The following is an 18,485-nucleotide window of genomic DNA, read 5'->3' on the forward strand; positions in this document are numbered from 1 at the left end:
AATGAAGGTATGGACTGCTGTCACAGAGGTATTTTCAAGTTTCATCATGTAATAAGTAGCATATGATTACATAGTTATATGCTTCTTCATTATGTTCCAGATCCAGACACAGTGTGGCTCAGAATCACAGCAGATGGAAGAAACCTTTCTCTCTTTCTCTCTTCTGTCTCAGTATCCAGGTCGAGGTTACCACAACTGGGGCCGCCCACTGCCTCCCCATCCGCAGGGCTTGTGGGCCCGTCGTTCCAGCTGGAGCAGCCTGGGAGGATGCCGCCCTTGCTCCTCCTCCTCTCCCTCCGCTAGTCCATCCTTCACCCCCACCTCTGCAAGGCCCTTCTATGGCTACGACTTGGGAGGTCTTGGAGGAGTGGTTGGAGGAAGCCTTCGTATCCGGGGTCCCCGTGCCTCTTCATCCCCACACCGCCACCTCCACCACCATGTCCACCCAGATGAAGAGGAGTCTCTCCTCTCTCCTCCTGCTGTTGCTCCACGCCCTCGTCACCTTCCCCATCCTATGCTGCCGGGCCACTTTGTACCCAGGAGGGACCGCAGGGCTCTATCGCTAGAGCTGCCCCACATGCTGCAGGTCCCAGGACCCCAGCACCCTCCGCTGCCGCCACACCACCCGCTACGGCCGATGACGCTCCATGCTCACCACAGGAAGAAGAGCTTCTCGGGAGGGATAGACAGTCTGGGTGGCTTAGGAGGGGTACACCAAGACTGCAATGGGAAGACTCCTCTGTCTCAGCTTCTCCAACCCCCTCCTAGACACCCGACTGAGCAGGCTGGAGGGGCGAACCCCCAGGGCCAAATGATGGCTGAAGTCTTCCCCCAGGTTAACACACGCAGCAAGGACCGGGAGGACCTGGATGATGACATTGACTATGTAAGTGACTGTTGAGTGCGTGTGGGAGGGAGAGAGGGAGGGAATTAAACGGTAATAGCATTAGAAAAAGCCTGGTGAGTAAGTGAAGTAAGCTTATGCAATCATATGACTTTCCTGTGATACACAGTCCAATTCCACAGATGCAGATAAGCATCCCTAAGACAGTATGTAACTACATCTAAAAAGAACAAAGTAACACAATCTAGCCTTGTGATTCTTAGTAACTGAACCATTAGCTTTTGTGTTAAAGTACAAGATTTTACACATGCAATAATCTCCTGCTCTCTTGTGTAGGATTTCAAGTACTTTGTATAAAGCCTGCACTCCCTATCACCTGGGCCTCATGGGAGACCCATTGTTTTCTTTGTAAACAAGTCTGTGTAAGAGAGAAACAAGGTTAATTAGAAAGGACTATTTAGACAGCGGGGGAGAGAGCTATACAGATGGTAATGTTGGAAGATGCTCCGAGCTGTTGCTATAGAAGTGTTTAGATGATAGGTCATGATGATATACTGTGCACGGTGTATGGGCTATGCTCGCGCGTGCCATCGTGTGCGTTGACATGTCTGTGCGTGTTCTTTGCCGCAGAGCTTGTGTTTCCGCATCCAGAAGATGTTGGAAGCGTACAGGCCGGACTGGTGTGAGACCAGAGAGGACTGGTCTGTCTTCCTGTTCTCCCCACAGAACAAGTGAGTCACCTTTATTCCTCACTGCTTCTTCTTCCCTTTTATTTAGTCAAATCCGGTGTATGCGGCGCATTTAATGATGCTGTGGTTGTCTGCGTCAAAATTTTGTTGGTTTGCGCTGTTTTGCAGCCAAAGTGTCAACAGCTTCTCGTTCAAACATTGTCTGTTGGCCACGGGATGTATCACATCACAACAATACCAAGGATGGGTGGGCGGATTCTGTTCCCTGCCTCAACAATAGGAGGGACAGGTTGCCGAGCTTCCTCAGAGAAGGACTACATTAGAGTATTGATCGCCACCTTCTAAATAACAAAGGGATATGTTCTACCCTCTCTCTTCCTGTTGGAGAGCAAGAAAAAGGCCTCAGGGGGTAATGTAATACGATAGGCAAGTCATTAAATCCTGCATTAACTTGTAGTCGTGTTGTGTTACAAACTGCAGAGGCAGGGTTTGAACAGACATAGTTGAGTTTTTTTTTTTTTTAAATAAAAGTCATTTGAATATCTCCATGCTTGTTCCAAAATACTTAAGAATAAATACACAGTGCCTCTCCTATTCGATTAATTATGTTTCTTTTCATCCGTTCTATTAAACACCGCAGCAAAGATATTTAATTGCTTTTTGGCAGTGCACAGAGTCACATGCAAAATTTTGAAATGCATATTAAGGATTTACATGTCTTATCTCTTTCTGTCTCTCTCTCTTTCGTTCTTATCACTCTGTTCTCCCAGCAGAGCACTGTACTCGGGGGTCTTGTGATTCTGACAGTGTTGTTAATGTAATTTGTTTTGAATTAAGAGGGATGTAAACAGGGGCTGAATGAGGCTATTTACTCACCAAGATGCGAGGGATCTCCTGTTCACTGTCAGGAAACTTGGCCCTCGTTCTGATTGGATAGATATGCATCTATAAATTGTGTTTGGGCAGAGCTTGGCCTTACCTCTATGTTCCCCCTACATTTTGTCACCCTCTTTTTTGGCTTGATAACAATTGGAATGGCTATTTAAATTTGTATTTTTGCCTTTAGTTTGCTTTCTTCATCTTCAACTCATTCCTCCTCTCCTCCCCTTCTCCTCCAGGTTCAGACAGATGTGCCAGTCCATCATAGCCCATAAGCTATTTGACTATGTGGTGTTGGCCTTCATCTTCTCCAACTGCATCACAGTAGCTCTGGAGAGGCCCAAGATACTACAGGGCAGCCTGGTAAATCTTTTGTGCGGTAGCTTCTTGTGTTATCTGAGGACAAATTCAATTACATTACCTAAAAGGTGCAGTAAGTTAGGTTTTACTATTGACCCATCTCCTCTTTCTAACAGTCAACCTCTCTCTCCCTCCTCCTGTTTGTCTGCTCAGGAAAGAGTCTTTCTCACCATCTCCAACTACATCTTTACTGCCATCTTTGTCAGCGAGATGACACTCAAGGTAACATTTTACAGCCCGTCTCTCAATTACTCCCAATTCGTCCTAAGTGTAGTGTGTGCAGGCACTACACAGAGGCATCTTTTTTGTCTTTCTCCACCCGTGTCTCCCTGTTTGTCTCCCTCTCTGAATTGACTTCGCCTCAGTGCTGCCACAGCCCAACCCCTTCCTTACCCTCCTTTCTCGGCAATTCCCTTGTTCCTTTAGAGAATAGAGCAATTAAGCAATGTCATTAATTAGTGGCTAGTCTTCTCTTGTGGATGCGGTCCATCTCCAGCACTCCCCCACACTCTCTTCTTCCTCCTGTCCTCTCCAATGTTGACTGCTTCTTTTTTAAGTTTGCGTTTTCCACTTCCTTAGGGGCTCTCTGTTCTCATCAGTCTGTTTTTTTTTCGAACTCTTAATCTTTCCCATCCTTCCTTTCTTTTATTTTCTCACCCTCTCTCCCTCCCTTCCTTCCACTGTCTCTGTATTCTCTGCAAAAGGCTTTGGCACAAGTGGGCCATCAATTATGCACTCCCACAATCAATTATTAACCAATCACAGCCCGTCAAGGAGCTGCAGACTTGTCAGCCCCCTGGCCGAGCCGTACATGTCTCCCTCGGTGTTTCTGTCTGTCTAAGCCTTGTGTATCTCTGTAATGTGTGTTTGTTTGTGTAGCATTAATCTCTCTGTAAGGCTCCACCACTGAGTTTGAGAAAGCAATGTACTATATGCAGCTACATAAAAAGCACAGCACAGCAGTTGGTGCTGAAGTTTTTAGAGTATTATTTTAGGAGGCAGCTTCGGACACAGTGTAGCATCCTCCAAAAAGTAGTTCTAATGATTGTTGTTATATGAATAAGCAATGCAATTTCCAGTTATTATTTCTCAGCTTATACGTAAATATATAAGCGGAATTGTGAACTCAGTTCATACTTGGAAGTTTAGTACTTTTTGGCATTGCGGCCAGTTTACTTTTTGGCATTCAGACCTAAGATGTTTGCCAGGTGCTGATCTCTCAACCATCTTGATATGTTTGCATGCTAAGCTCCCCGCAGTACCTCTGAAGCTTTACCGGAATACATGGCAAACAGCTTCAAATGATGATGCTCCCAGAGCTGTTTAGCAAAACACAAAATCCAGCTGTGTGTATATGGATTGCAATTCCTATATAATAACTAGGGCTGCAGCTGTGCACGTTTATAGGAGATAGATATTTATTAGTCCTTTCGGAAATTCATAGTGTGTCATACAGCAAACATCAGACCAACAACCAGAAAGCTGCTTTTCAGCGTCGGCCGATGGCCGTGCCGTTCACACAACTTGCCGTCATATGACGGCAGTCTTGAAATCGTTGTGGCGTTCACACTATGTAACTGATCGGTGACAGTGGGTCACAAACACTACGGGAGGGGATTATAAAGACAAAGAATTTGGGTGAAAGGATGGATTAGTACACGCAGGTAGCAGGGATTGTCTGAGCTACAGAGTGAGCTGCAGGTGAGCTAAAAGGTGCAGCTCCACGACACTCAGTTAACTCATAACTGTGAGGTTACAACTCTCGGTCCAAAAATGGGGAACAACAAACGCACGTGTACATTTACAGCTGAGGACTGCAGCTTACTTTGGCTTCAACTCAACAATCAATCATGATTTCAGTTAAATGCTAAAGTTGCTGTTACCTTGTCTGTGGTCCGCTGGCAGAACACAGGCTGCTTACTGTTAAGGTGCCGTCGTGCTGTTGCCGAGGCGACATAGGTTTTGTTTTACGGTGGACGAATGGTAACATTACAGAGTTGTTGTTTTCTTTAGCTTTAAATAATCCCATACTTTGGACACTTTCTTCTTTGTCCCTCGCTATTTTCTCTCTCTTCCTCTACTTTGCAAACAGCTCCATTATAATCAGGTCACGTTCACAGCGTAAACGTGATGTGCGACAGTAATAAATGTCCGTGTGAAACACTGTGCTGTAAAGTTACATGGATTAAACGAAGCATCGATGCAAAGAATTTGTGTCGAAGCATTTTATGAATCGATTTTATCGATTTAATCGATAAATCGTTTCAGCCCTAATAATAACCATCCCTCACTCTTGAAATCACAGAGGTGTGAAGTCAAATGGTTTGACAATAAATATATCCAAATGTCTTGTAATTATGTTTTAAGTTGCCACGTGGCAAGTGTAGTCCATGTTTTAATCCCTTAATGCAGATTGTTGCAAATTTGCACTGTTTCCACTGTTTTCTTTCAGACTGCAGATGAGATAGGGTATACATTCCCCCAATGCCAGTTTGTGCATATTTGATACCTACCTAGGGACCTTTTGCAAGCACTGGTTTCTCATTTATGCCTGTTGTAGCAAATTTGCATCATACCTGATTTATAAAATATATAATAACATAATAATAAATATATCTATTCTATGTATAGACAAAGTAACAATATCCACTTAGTTTAGCATCAGCTTGAAAGCAAATGAAAGCACAAATAATTAATTTTCTTTTATAATTGTAAATAAATCAGGCGTCAAGGGGCTAATATGTTGCTTTGCCTCTTTTTTTCTGGTCAGGTGGTCTCCATGGGTCTGTATGTGGGGGAACAGGCCTATCTGCGGAGCAGCTGGAATATTCTGGACGGCTTCCTGGTTTTTGTGTCTTTAATTGACATTGTCGTGTCCATGGCGGGTGGGGCCAAGATCCTGGGTGTGCTTAGAGTACTCAGGCTGCTCAGAACATTGCGTCCACTCAGGTATGGACAAAGTCCTGCAATAAAAAAAAGTTTTTACTGTTTTTGTATGTCATTTCATCTGCTGATTATCATGTTCGGACTCAAGAGCAATGTTCTGTTCCCACACAGTTTAAAATCTATTTGCAAACGTATTTAACAATAACTCACTGTTAACTCAACAGCAGGCAGAAAATGTAATCATGATTAATCAAATATATACAAGCGGTACAGGCTTTAAGCTTATTGGTGGAATTTTTAATATTTAAAATGGAGCAATAATACATCATGTTGTCCATGATACACAGAAATACTTTTTATACAAAATTTACTTTTTATAAACTTCCATTTTTTTACTCTATCTATGTTTATTCCGTTTTTCTTATTTACTTCTTACCCGTCTCGCCTCTTCAGGGTGATTAGCAGAGCTCCAGGTCTGAAGCTGGTGGTGGAGACCCTCATCACCTCCCTCAAGCCCATTGGCAACATTGTCCTCATCTGCTGTGCATTCTTCATCATCTTTGGCATTCTTGGGGTACAGGTAGGAAACAGGGAAGAGTTGTTTTAATGATAGAAACTGCTTGCATTCATTATTTAGTCAAGGTTATTGTATGGACAGAAATTGTTGTAAATAACCCAGTCTATTTGTGAGTGCTATGGTTTCCTGCCCGTTACTAATAAAAAAAAAAACTATGATTTTTTTCTCTCCATTTTCTTCTAAATAGCTTTGAAATAAACATGCACATGCATTTCTTTCTTTAGGCAAGTAAACTCTCATTGTCCTCCTACTTCTTTCATCACGGCACAACATTTTCAGCTTTGACCAGCTCATTATTTCAGTCAGGAGCACGCTTTCATCTCATTGGAGGGGCCTACGAAGGCTTATTTCCCTGTTTTATATAAGTAGTCAGACGGCATCAAAAGCTTGGTGTCATTGTTCTTCTACTGACAGCTGTTTAAAGGCAAGTTCTTCTACTGCTTCGGTCCTGATGTCAAAAATATCACCAACAAGTCTGACTGTCTGCAAGCCAACTACAAGTGGGTCCACCATAAGTACAACTTTGACAACCTTGGACAGGTTAGTGTCACATGTGTGTCATCCGCCTATCTGGTGTGCAATATGTTCGTCATAGGAATGTGTAACAGAACATAATCTTTACGTTCTCTGCCCGCTGTTGTCCAGGCTCTGATGTCCCTGTTTGTACTCGCCTCCAAGGACGGCTGGGTCAACATCATGTATCACGGCCTGGATGCTGTGGGTGTGGACCAACAGGTACCACCCTATAAGCTGTGCAACAACAACAGTTTTTCTTTAGACAGAATCTTCTATCTGGCTAAATCATTTTCTTTCTTCCCTCTCATCCCTGTTTTGTTTCTTACCTCCTTCTTTCACATGATTTTATCTCTAATCCCATCATGAACAAACACACCACTTCAACCCCAGCCGGTGACAAACAACAACCCATGGATGCTGCTGTATTTCATCTCCTTCCTCCTCATCGTTAGCTTCTTTGTCCTCAACATGTTTGTCGGCGTGGTGGTGGAGAACTTCCACAAGTGCCGTCAGCACCAGGAGGTGGAGGAGGCCAAGAGGCGCGAGGAGAAGCGTCAGCGGCGCATGGAAAAGAAGAGGAGAAGTAAGAGAGAGGAATGACGGGAGAGGGATTGCAAAAAAGGCTAAGAAGGGAGTATGTGGAAGAGAAATAAAAAAAAGGGGGGGAATGCAAAGGAGGGGTACAGTAAGAAAGAAGAGGCAGGAAGAGAATTATAGAGTAACAATGGGTACAATCAGATGGGAAACTTATAAAACAACCAGATATAATGATGCAAAACACAAAATGCCTGAAAACAACCCCTATTGTTGCTATGACACAACATTACAAGAATCACTTTCTATTAGCATGTAGAGCTCTGATCAACACTGATGGAAATCTATGCTGTAGGAAGAAAGAGAGATGGAAATAGAGACAGACAGACAATATAAACACACAAACAGAAAGTGTCAGATTTGCTGAAATGCTGTGCAATTTGAGAATATTATCTGTTGAAAGTGATTCCACGTCAGAACTTTCAAATTTTGCATTTCCGAGCACAAGTCTTCCCTGGGGGGGATTATCTGTTCTGTACATTTCAGGTAGTAACAGGAGCAATGTGTTTGGATTTAGGTATAAGTTATATTTGTAATAGCCTGAAGGTTTGAATAATCACTATATATCACCCATGTTTTATATCCCTGCAGAGAACATGTTATACTTTATTTAACTGATAACACTATATTTTTAGAAATAACCCCAACATCAGAAAATCCCTCTCATCAGATACAAATACAGATGTTTTCAAAGCTTCACTGATATATTTCTCTACCAACAGAAGCCCAAAAGCTGCCCTACTATGCCAGCTATGGCCACATACGTCTGATGATCCACACACTGTGCACAAACCACTACCTGGACCTCATCATTACCTTCATCATCTGCATCAACGTCATCACCATGTCCTTAGAGCACTACAGTCAACCTCGCGTAAGGAGGAGTGTTTACCTGTGTGTGCAAATACTCATGTGTGCATGTGGTGGTTGTATAGGAGTGTAAGAACAAATTGGTGTGTGATAAATGGGGGAAGCGTCCTGCATTCTTGCATTTATGTGAGTAATTAGAGATCTGTGAAACTCTGATGTCCCCTGAAGCAAAATATGGACAAAGACAGACTCCTACAAGCTCCATCTCAGTAGGAAGAACTTACGCTGGGTTTTTATGCAGTCTAACTTAAAGTCTGTCTTTGTAGCTGTACAGCTCTTACATAACGCCTTCACTTCTCCTAGCTTCTTAAAAAGACACAGTGATACCACTGACTGGTCAACCACCATGGAACTGTGTCCAGGCCCTGTAGCGTGTGTTGTGAGTAGCTGCAGTCCATACATAGGTGCTATGATTGCACTGCTGATTTGATGGGGGCTGATATCAGACTGGTGTTAGCTGTACAGTAGACACATCTGTCCATTCATGTGTGATGAATGGAGGTTCAAAAGCCTGATAGCATTTCTGTGAGGGGGAGAAGAGTGATTATCCTTGAGATAAGATGCTCGCTTGACCTTTAAAATGGAGCAAGCTTTCTCAAACTGACCGAGCATCAGATAAATATCACAGGTCTTGGCTGTATTTGTCAGCTATTGGTTCTGACATTTGGCAGCCTCCCACTTGTTAGACGATAGAGCTCTATTTATGAAAAGGAGAAAGCAGCCAAGCAAAGTAATCTCCAGTCTGTGCAGTAACAGGAAGCTGGACTGGATGTTTAAGACAATGAAAACATCCTTGCCTCTGGAATATTTGAATGGTGTGAGAATACAATTTAGCTTAAACATGTGTGTTTGTTAAGGGACATAATGTGTGAGAGTGTGTGGTGCTATGAATGGAAGGTGGTCTGTTTTTGCCTCTGGCATGCTTTATTTTTACTCTGCAAACAATGGGAGCAATTCCAGTTCTACAGTTTCTCCCTGCTGATACCGCTGATTCTCCGCCCTACCCAATTGCACACGCGCGCACACACACACACACACACACACACACATGCCCCTTTTCTACTCTCTCTTTCCAGTCTCTGGATCTTGCCCTGAAGTACTGCAACTACTTCTTCACCTCCACTTTTGTGCTGGAATCAGTACTCAAACTCATCGCCTTCGGCTTTCGCCGCTTCTTCAAAGAAAGGTACAGTGTGTGTTCATATGTGTGTTGGCAGTGTGATTGTGTGTGAGAGTGTTTCCCTTCTTTTCCGCATGTAAGTGTATCTGTGCTCATTTGTAGCACATTGTGCAAATGTATAATTCTAATACAAGACGGCTTGGTGGCATTGCTAAACTCATCTGTCCACTGTGGGATTTGTTAATCTGCTCTCCAGAGGTAAACTGTACTGTACCTGAAGGGAAACAGCATGATGATCGTCAATCAGCTTTTCCTTTGGCCTCTTTAGTGTCTTGCCTGAAAGCACACCTTTGAAAATCTGCTTTATATTATAAAATTATGTCACCAAAAATCACATTATCACCCTGTGTTTTTTTTTCAGTCACTTATGACTGACCTGAATAGATAGATATATATTTAAACAACTGTCAGGGCTCTACGCACATCCCATAATCTTTTGATTTAACATATAATATAAATAATAAACAGTTATTTAGTTCAAGTGTAATGGCTGCACAAATACGCCTTTTGCTTTGATCATTATAAATGGAGTAGGGAATAACAGCTTTGACGATATAGAGGATTATGAAATATGTTGAAATACATCTGAGGCGTTCTGCTATTAGGTTGACAAAACCATACCACACCAGACTACACAGATTTCATGACAATGATCACACATTATCAGTTCTGTCAACGACAACCTACTGAAATGTCCTCATTATCACAGGAAGAGGCGGGAGGTAACAGTTTTCTTTATAGTATTTAGCGTTCTTGGGGCACCATCAAATCATTCCATAATGTAAGTATAAAATATAATTCATTTGCAGTCAATAAAGCTTTTTAAATGGTTGTGATAATCACATTTATTAAAATAATTGATTGGGGGAAATAACAGAGGACTGGTTAAAAAGAAAGAAACTGTTAAGCCACAGCATCAATCTGCTTTACAAAACAAAATAGTTCTCTGCATGTGATACTTCTGCGCTTTCCATTTCTCCAGCATACTCTACTCACCTTTGTTTGACCGCCATTGGCAACACTCCCACATTCATTCACTCAGGACCCAGATTAATTGATTTGTCACTCACCCAAATGTGCATGGTGAGGCTGATGTTAGGGATATGTGGTGTCTAATTAAAGGCAGAAACAGATTTGGGAGCTTATATTACACTGATGGTAGTTTAATTTCATTGACCTATTTTAGTTAGGGGATAGAGAGAGGAGATAAGGAGAAAGGGTTAGAGTGAGAGAGATGCGGTGGCAGAGGAAGAGAGAGAGATGGAGAGATAGGGAAAAGACAGATAATATATAGGAGGGGAAGCAGGAAGCAGGACTGATCAAAGACAAAAAGGGACGAGGACAAATGAGTGATGAAATGAGAAAGAGATGGGCGGATTTCGAGAGAATTTATCACGCGGTTATCAGCTGGCACTTTGTCTCTTTTTATGTAGTGTCAGCAACAGCCGTGAGCAGTCATTGTGCATAGTATGATTTATAGGTTGAGGTGACTATCAGGCCAGCTTTAGAACTGGGTTAATGGAGTAGCAGGTAACACAGAAACACAGTGGCACATGTGCAACCATGTTCTGTAAGTTTGCAAGTGTATGTGCGTATGTGTGCCAGGTCCAGCACACATTTCATTCAACCTTTCACTGATTGACAGGTGTACTCAATTGTTTCTGTGACTTTGTGTTTAAGTGATTAAAGAACATATATATACAGTATATACATAGATATACACACATACACACATATATATGTGTGTATATATATATATATATATACTGTGTATGTGTGTGTGTGTGTGTGTGTGTGCGTGTAAATATGAACATATGAACAAAGGCAGCTGCCGTCCTCAGGCTGTGTTGCTGCAATCATAGTGGAAGATGTACCATCTTTTGCCACTGTGAAAAGGTGGGTAAGACCGGAACAAAAACATGAACAAAGAGTCAGACAGGCCCTGAAAAACAGAGGAAAACATGATCATGTGCGTGCGGATAATGAATCATGGGCAGCACTGTTGTCATCTGCGTTTTGAATGAGAGCTTTTTGGCGAGCGTTCTGACAAATGAACTGGCAGTGCCAAATGTTTTAGCACTCTGGGTGCCTTGCTATGTGATCTCAGATCAGATGTGCCTCTGATTTATCATTTTCCATAAAAACTCACACAGATGATTTCACAAAAGATGCGCATTCGTTCAATCTTTTCCAAAAAAGTCAGAGGATAAATGAGGACTACAATACCACCTGAAACGGATGTCTGAGGTGATAAAGAATAAACGTCCTGGGAAGCTTGCAAAAGTCGTTTAGTTACATCAGGTCAAAATACTTGCCCTTCAGTCAGGCATCGCAATGACTATGGTGGCTTCATATTATGATTTCCGACCATATTCATCTGATTTGGCAACATCTGTTCCCCATCTGTCTTCAAGCCTTAAAAAGAAATTGTCTGACAAGCATTTTGCTGCACATGATGGATTTATTAAAGGCTTTCAGGGATGAGGCACTCTAGCATCACTAATAGAAATGTGTAGATCTTAAAGGAGAGTAATGTGTTGAAAGGTAACTGATCATTAACTACAAACCTCCTTATGTTGTAAGGCACAGAATGCCTCAGACAGCCCGGAGTAGGAGCCAACAAGTGAACAGTTGTATTTTGGAACTGTGACTTTTTCTAAACATGTACATAAAACATGTATGCACTATGCTAATATTGCGGTGCATTTGTGTTCATATTCACTTTGCATATGTGATGCATTGCCTTTGTGCACCTTCCTCCATCACAGAAGTGTGTGTGTGTGTGTGTGTGTGTGTGTGTGTGTGTGTGTGTGTGCTTGTGCTAGGTGGAACCAGTTGGACCTTGCCATTGTGCTTCTGTCGGTGATGGGTATCACCCTGGAGGAGATTGAGATCAGCGCTGCACTGCCCATCAACCCCACAATCATCCGGATCATGAGAGTACTGAGAATAGCACGAGGTAGATATTTTACACATATGTGAAATACACACACTCTCACTCACAAGTCCTATCCCAGTGGCGCTTCCTGTAAATCCTTTCAGTGAGGTTGAATAATGATTTGGTCTTGCTGGTGTGCCAACATAACAGATGAAACTATAAACAACTTTTACAGGTCAGTTAGCTGTAGCATAGTAGCTAATGTCTAAATGGGTTTTGTGTTTACCCACATGTATGTGCGTGTGTTACACAGGGTATAAATTAAGAACTGACCTTTACACAGTTTAATGTTTCCCATTTAGTTTGCAATTGAACCTGAGGGATTTCCCCCTAAATTCCCACATTTAAAATCTCTCTCTCACACACGCACACACACAGTGCTGAAGCTGCTGAAGATGGCGACAGGAATGAGAGCCCTTTTGGATACGGTGGTCCAAGCCCTGCCTCAGGTACGTAGGCGCACACACACACACACACACACACACACACACACACACACACACACTGTCTCTCCCTTTTTTTCCCTCACAGACACACACTGCAAACTCCCAAAGAGAGAGTTTGCTATTTTCAGTCAATAGCCAGGGTGGTATACCCCCCACACTCTTTCTCTTTCTCTATTGGTCTGTATGCAACTCTAATAGATGACTCATTCCTGTAACAGACTAGTAGACTGGCACACACATGTGCACACACCCGCTTTGTGTGCTTTGTCTTGTTTTCACTTTCAGTGCCATGGAGAGTACCCGGACTCCCCACTGCAATCACAGTGTGCTAGAAACAGCGGGGGCTTCTTAAAACCAGTCCGCAGTTCATTTGGTGGTGAAATGTCCACAGAGTCAGACAGTTTCTAGGCCGTCCGAGTGTCGAAAGCATTTCAGTGTTACTGAATGTTTAACTGCCTAGAAAATTCATGAATGCATGTTTGCTATTGTTACTAACTGGAAATAGTGTCTGTTTGCTTTGCAGCATAATCTTGTTTTTTTCATGTGCTGCCTCAGAATCATGTCTTCATCAGTGACCCAATGTTTAATAATCGATAACCTTTGCTTAAAGCTTCCCTCTACGCTGGTGTCTTTCTTAGAGCATTAGTTTGAACTATGACATCCTTATTACATTAAGTGTGAAAACTTAAAGCTATAGTTTTTTGGAGTTATGCTTATATGCAAATAGTTAGTTGAGAAGTTTCATGGCCTTCTCATATCTGCACAATCTTGTAAATATGTAGCAAGCAGGCGCTTAGCTTAACATCAAGACTGGAAAGAGGGGGAAACAGGAGCTCTGTCCTAAGGTAACCAAATCTGCCTAGTGACACCTCTAAAAGTCACTACCTAATATCTTATATCTCACTGGTTTAATTCTTACAAAATGGTATGTATAACAACTTAGCTAGCTGGCTCCAGCTACATCTTCTGTTTTTACCATACAGAGTGGTATCAATCCTCTTATCCAACTCTCGGCAAGAGCCTAGATAGGTGATATCCTTTATCTCCTTTAAAGAAAGGCACTTGTCCAGACAGACAGGTTAGGTGCAAAGATGGGTGTACAGCCTCATTTATGGACATGCAGGCAGACCGTCACACGCACACAGTCCAGACACAGACCATCAAAAATAAGATGAAGCAATAAGAGGGAAACAGGTGGTGTGGTGAAAGGAGGGCGGGCAGAAGTGAGGGAGAACAGATTCCTTGTCTATTGATCCCCCTCTCATTAACACGGAGCCCTTTGCTCCGTCCCAAGGGCGCCAGGGGAGGTAATTAAAACTAGGGCTAATTAAACACTTCCAGGAGGTCTCACTCTCTGTATGTATGGGTGTGTGTGCATATTGAGGTACTGAAAGAGAGTGAAAGCCTTACACCTGGCGAGAGAATAACCTGGGGCAGTATTACGCTATATTTCACTGTGAAAATAAAATGGCAAGCTGCCAACATTTATTTAATGCATCACATATGATATTGAGGGCTATATTGGCATTTTAACAAAGGCTTTGGGATACAGTTGAACAAAGGACCAGGAAAAGATACTGCTAGTGGTATAAAAAAAGCAAGGGATATGAATAATGTCATCATGGCACACAGGGACAGATGTTTGATAGAATGTTAATTCCTGAGATAAACATGATGTGGTTCCACAAGCAGTTTATATATTTAATATGCTATGACAGGGCATGGAGATGTAATGAGTGATCCATATGGGTACACAAAATGGCTAAATACGTTTAATTAGTTAATTGACATGTTAAGAGAAATACATTTTTATGGTTTGTTTTTACAAAGAAGCCATAAAACAAAGCGATTTTACCCACAAGCATCCTCTATTATCCCGTCCTACCCAGCTGATGCAGAATGGCTCCAACTCACCATTCATTAACACTGATAGGCTATATCATGTTGCCACTAAAGTCGAGCCAGTTGTTTTATCTCTTCTCTGGGAATGGCCGAGAAACCCCCAGAACAGCCTTAGGCAGATGTGGACACCATATAAAATGCCATTTTTTTCTTTAGGAAGGTGTCAGAATGTGAAACTATTTGTATGCATCTTTAAAAATAGATATAATGTTGGTCGCTGTCTTTTTCAAAATAAATGGTTAAAATAATAAAAGAGAACAAAATCTTGGGACATTTGTGCAAAAACTATTTCAAACAAATAGTAAAGCTCCTGCTTATTTTTAGGGCTGTACCGAATAGTTCTAAGCTTCATTCATAAAGTTGACATTCAAATTTCAAGTTAGACATGTATGTCTAATCATTCTGCAGCGCACAGTGTATAAGGTCGGATTACATCACTGTCTGCGTCAGTGTCCTGTGTCTCTGTTAGGTGTGTGTGTGTTTGGGCTGGGCTGAGCAACACGCAAACACGAGCACACATAAAGTCCAGCAATGTGGCTCCTTCCTGCAGGATTTTGCAGCATTGTGGCCATGTTATTTGTGCTTTAGAATGTAACTGCCATGAAACAATCACAAAATAACTCTACTTTTTCTCAGTGATGCATTTTTTTTCTCGCTCTCCTCATTCACTCTCAAGCTAGCTCACCCGCCGCTGTGCTCTCTCTGTCCATCTTTTTCTCTCTCGCCCTCTGCATAGGCTCAACTTTGAGTCGTATGTTTGCAAACAGCGACCGACAAATGCTACTCATTCTGCCTGCTCTTGTAAAAAAGACTCATTTAATCCGATGACATCATAAAATATGACAACAGAAATTCAAAGCTTCATTTGAAAACTTCAATAGAAGCTTTGAATGTGAAAACAAAAAGACATTCAGTACAGCCCTACTTATTTTCATCCCATAGAGGGTACGTGTTGTTACACATATATGCATACAATACAGCATTGAGTCCCTCCTGGTAAAACTTGTCTTTCTCAAAAGTTCATTCATCCGTATCCTGGATCCCACATAGACTCAGGCAGTTATGAAGCAGATATTTGTTAGGCACACAAGGCAGACTAGCACTAACTTAGAGATGTACTTGAGGCAACCCCACAAGAACACATGTAGAATTATTACAGCACTCATAAATGAAAGGCTGTATGGTAATTGGCCATTACTTTCACTCCAAAGGGACTCCTCAGACTGTAAAGTTTGTCTACATCAAAAGTAAACTGTAACAGTTTTATAATGTAGATGCTGCTTAACATTTATCTTGTGATATATGCATGCGTATATATTTTTTCTGCTATTTCATTAAGCATTAAAATGTAAATACTGGAGTATACTTACAGATTTGCTGATTTCCCAAGATGAATTATCATTGTGGCGAATTCCAAAGGAGAGGAGCAGACACATAAACAAAGATATTTAAACCTTGAGTATAAGAGAGGTGCTTCTAATAAATGCAAGATTTTATTTAGCTAGAAATGCTTTTGCTCAGAAATCCCATTGTACTTCAATTTAATGTTACCTAAATTCAATCACAATCGCTTCACTCGGCTCCTCTTTTTTTCCTCCAAACCATGTATTTTTATCAAAACACTCCTTTTTACCATGATTTTTCCTTTACAGCTAGGCATCATTGTAGCCCATCCAAACACTGCTTTGAACAGAGCCAAAATGCCTCTGCGACAAGTATCTCAACATCATTTCTTTTAATAAACTTAATTTGCATTGCTGCATATGTGTAATCTCTTTAGAATAAGCTCTGTAATTGCCATAAGGTTGATGCATTGTTCCTAGATTGAACTTGAGTAAACAACATATTGCAAGTACGTTTCTCCCAGAAAAACAGGTGAAGCGATCGAAACCTCTCTTCAGAACACATGGAGTATAATTATAGTACATTTTTCATTGCCTTTCCTCATTCCCAGTGGAGCAGTGTTGCTAACAGAGTGTTAAAGACAGTGAATAGGAGTCTAGGTTTTGTATCCTTGTAATGGGATTCGATGGTTTCCTGAGTGTTTACCGTGCAATATCATCATCACCATCCATTTGTGGTAGCAGAAGGCTGTTTTGTGGTGGAACCGAGCCAAGTCCCAAACCCCCAAACTCCAAAATTCATAACAGCATCAGGGGTTCAGTTGTTTCAAAAGTCTCAGAGGAAGTTGTGCCATGGTTTGCAGAACTAAGCAGGGTATGGGAGCGACATGCTAGAAGCAAGTTGGGGTCCTATGTGACATTTTTAATGCAAACCCATTATTACTCCTTGTATTTCCTGCTAATTTGTCCAATAGCAGTGTTTAACAATATTCACTTTTTCGGTTTACTTACATTCAAGCAAGCAAGACTATAGCTGATATATCTCAGGTCCCGTTAGCAATGACTTCTTGATATTTTTGTTGTTCAAAGATCTTTGTTTTGTATTGATTCTAAGTTTAAGTGCCAAATAGGGAAAGCGCTTTTTATTGCTCTTCCCCAGAGAAAAAAAGTCTTGTACATTAGAAAATGAGTACATAACTTAGCCAGAGCATATATCCTAGTCGCAATGCTGTTTAGGAAGTAATTAGTTGTTACAGATGTTGTCAGAATGCTGTCAAATGGTTTGTGCACGTAAGCATGGTAAGAAGTTCTCCTGTGTGTGTGTGTGTGTGTGTGTGTGTGTGTGTGTGTTTGTTGCAGGTGGGTAACCTGGGCCTGCTCTTCATGCTGCTGTTTTTCATCTACGCCGCCTTAGGAGTAGAGCTTTTTGGAGAACTTGGTAAGTGCACCGGTCTCGATGCTACAAAGGATTCTGCCACGACCTCTTTTTTTGTTCTATATGTACACTTTAAGTATAAACAAAGTTAAGAAAATGATTAACAACTATCATTTACAAACAAAGGAGTCTTCTAAAGACTTAACAACCAAGGCTGTGAGATATATATAGATATCTATCTACATATCTATATACTGTATATTATATTAAGGGACACTTGCTACTGCACCAGTAAAGACAAAATCAAAGATGTTAAGACTTTATTGATACATGAGTATTTATTGTGAAACATGTGAATATTTAGGTCAATGTAATGAGATAAATACTAAAAAGACTCCAGCTTCCTGTGGACCTTCATAAATTAATCTTAATGATTCAAAACCCTTGAATTAATTCAAGGGTTATGGACAGATTTTCCTTTTACAGTGTATGGGTTACCCTTTGATCTCAAAGCGTAACTTAAAGCGTTTGAGAAACTATATTATTTGGAATGTACTGTAACAAAATTTGCACCATTATATATGTGGCACACTTAGAGCGATGATGTGTGTACAATATGCTCTTTCACTAGTTGGATTCATCCTATAATCATATTTATACTGTTTGTATTTGTCTGTATGTCAGTGTTTTTTCGTGCACTCATTATGGTAAAAGCATGAGGACTTGTATTAACTTTATCATGAAAATCTCCTTCATGTTTTCCTTTTCATCAGTTCTCGCTCCGGCAGTCAGACAGCCATTAGGGAATCAGCCCACTCTCCAGTATTCTGATACATATGAACTATCCTAAAATATCCACATTGAAGTTGGAAGATATATCTTCCCAACTGTCACATTTCCCTTGTGTGCAGCAGCCGCAGCCAGTGGCAACATTGCTTCCTGTTGGGGCTTGGCAGAAGAAAGGATTAGAGGGAAATGCAAGTGTGTCTTTCTTGAGGACATTCCAGAGATTATTATGGGGATAAAAGCAGAAAGACAAATAGAGTGTTTGGTCACATTGCTGCTGATTTGATAACAAACTGTGTC

At 41.5% G+C, this 18,485-nt stretch overlaps 1 protein-coding gene across 2 annotated transcripts in view; it reads left to right on the forward strand.

Annotated features, from left to right (window-relative positions):
- Nucleotides 1–18,485, forward strand: part of cacna1ia (calcium voltage-gated channel subunit alpha1 Ia) — a 98,900-nt gene that overhangs the window by 59,249 nt on the left and 21,166 nt on the right. For both annotated transcript variants that reach the window (XM_038698507.1, XM_038698506.1), the window contains exons 15-28: nucleotides 173–886; nucleotides 1,475–1,575; nucleotides 2,652–2,775; nucleotides 2,926–2,994; nucleotides 5,543–5,721; nucleotides 6,112–6,238; nucleotides 6,650–6,775; nucleotides 6,881–6,970; nucleotides 7,142–7,334; nucleotides 8,068–8,219; nucleotides 9,292–9,401; nucleotides 12,221–12,354; nucleotides 12,712–12,782; nucleotides 17,384–17,462. In XM_038698507.1, coding sequence (XP_038554435.1) covers nucleotides 173–886; nucleotides 1,475–1,575; nucleotides 2,652–2,775; nucleotides 2,926–2,994; nucleotides 5,543–5,721; nucleotides 6,112–6,238; nucleotides 6,650–6,775; nucleotides 6,881–6,970; nucleotides 7,142–7,334; nucleotides 8,068–8,219; nucleotides 9,292–9,401; nucleotides 12,221–12,354; nucleotides 12,712–12,782; nucleotides 17,384–17,462 — 2,269 coding nt within the window. The remainder of the gene's footprint in view (nucleotides 1–172; nucleotides 887–1,474; nucleotides 1,576–2,651; nucleotides 2,776–2,925; nucleotides 2,995–5,542; nucleotides 5,722–6,111; nucleotides 6,239–6,649; nucleotides 6,776–6,880; nucleotides 6,971–7,141; nucleotides 7,335–8,067; nucleotides 8,220–9,291; nucleotides 9,402–12,220; nucleotides 12,355–12,711; nucleotides 12,783–17,383; nucleotides 17,463–18,485) is intronic.

The sequence above is a fragment of the Micropterus salmoides genome, unplaced genomic scaffold (assembly GCF_014851395.1).
Source record: "Micropterus salmoides isolate LMB-PRFRI ecotype aquatic unplaced genomic scaffold, ASM1485139v1 Ms_hic_scaffold_10, whole genome shotgun sequence".
NCBI classification, from domain to species: Eukaryota; Metazoa; Chordata; class Actinopteri; order Centrarchiformes; family Centrarchidae; genus Micropterus; species Micropterus salmoides.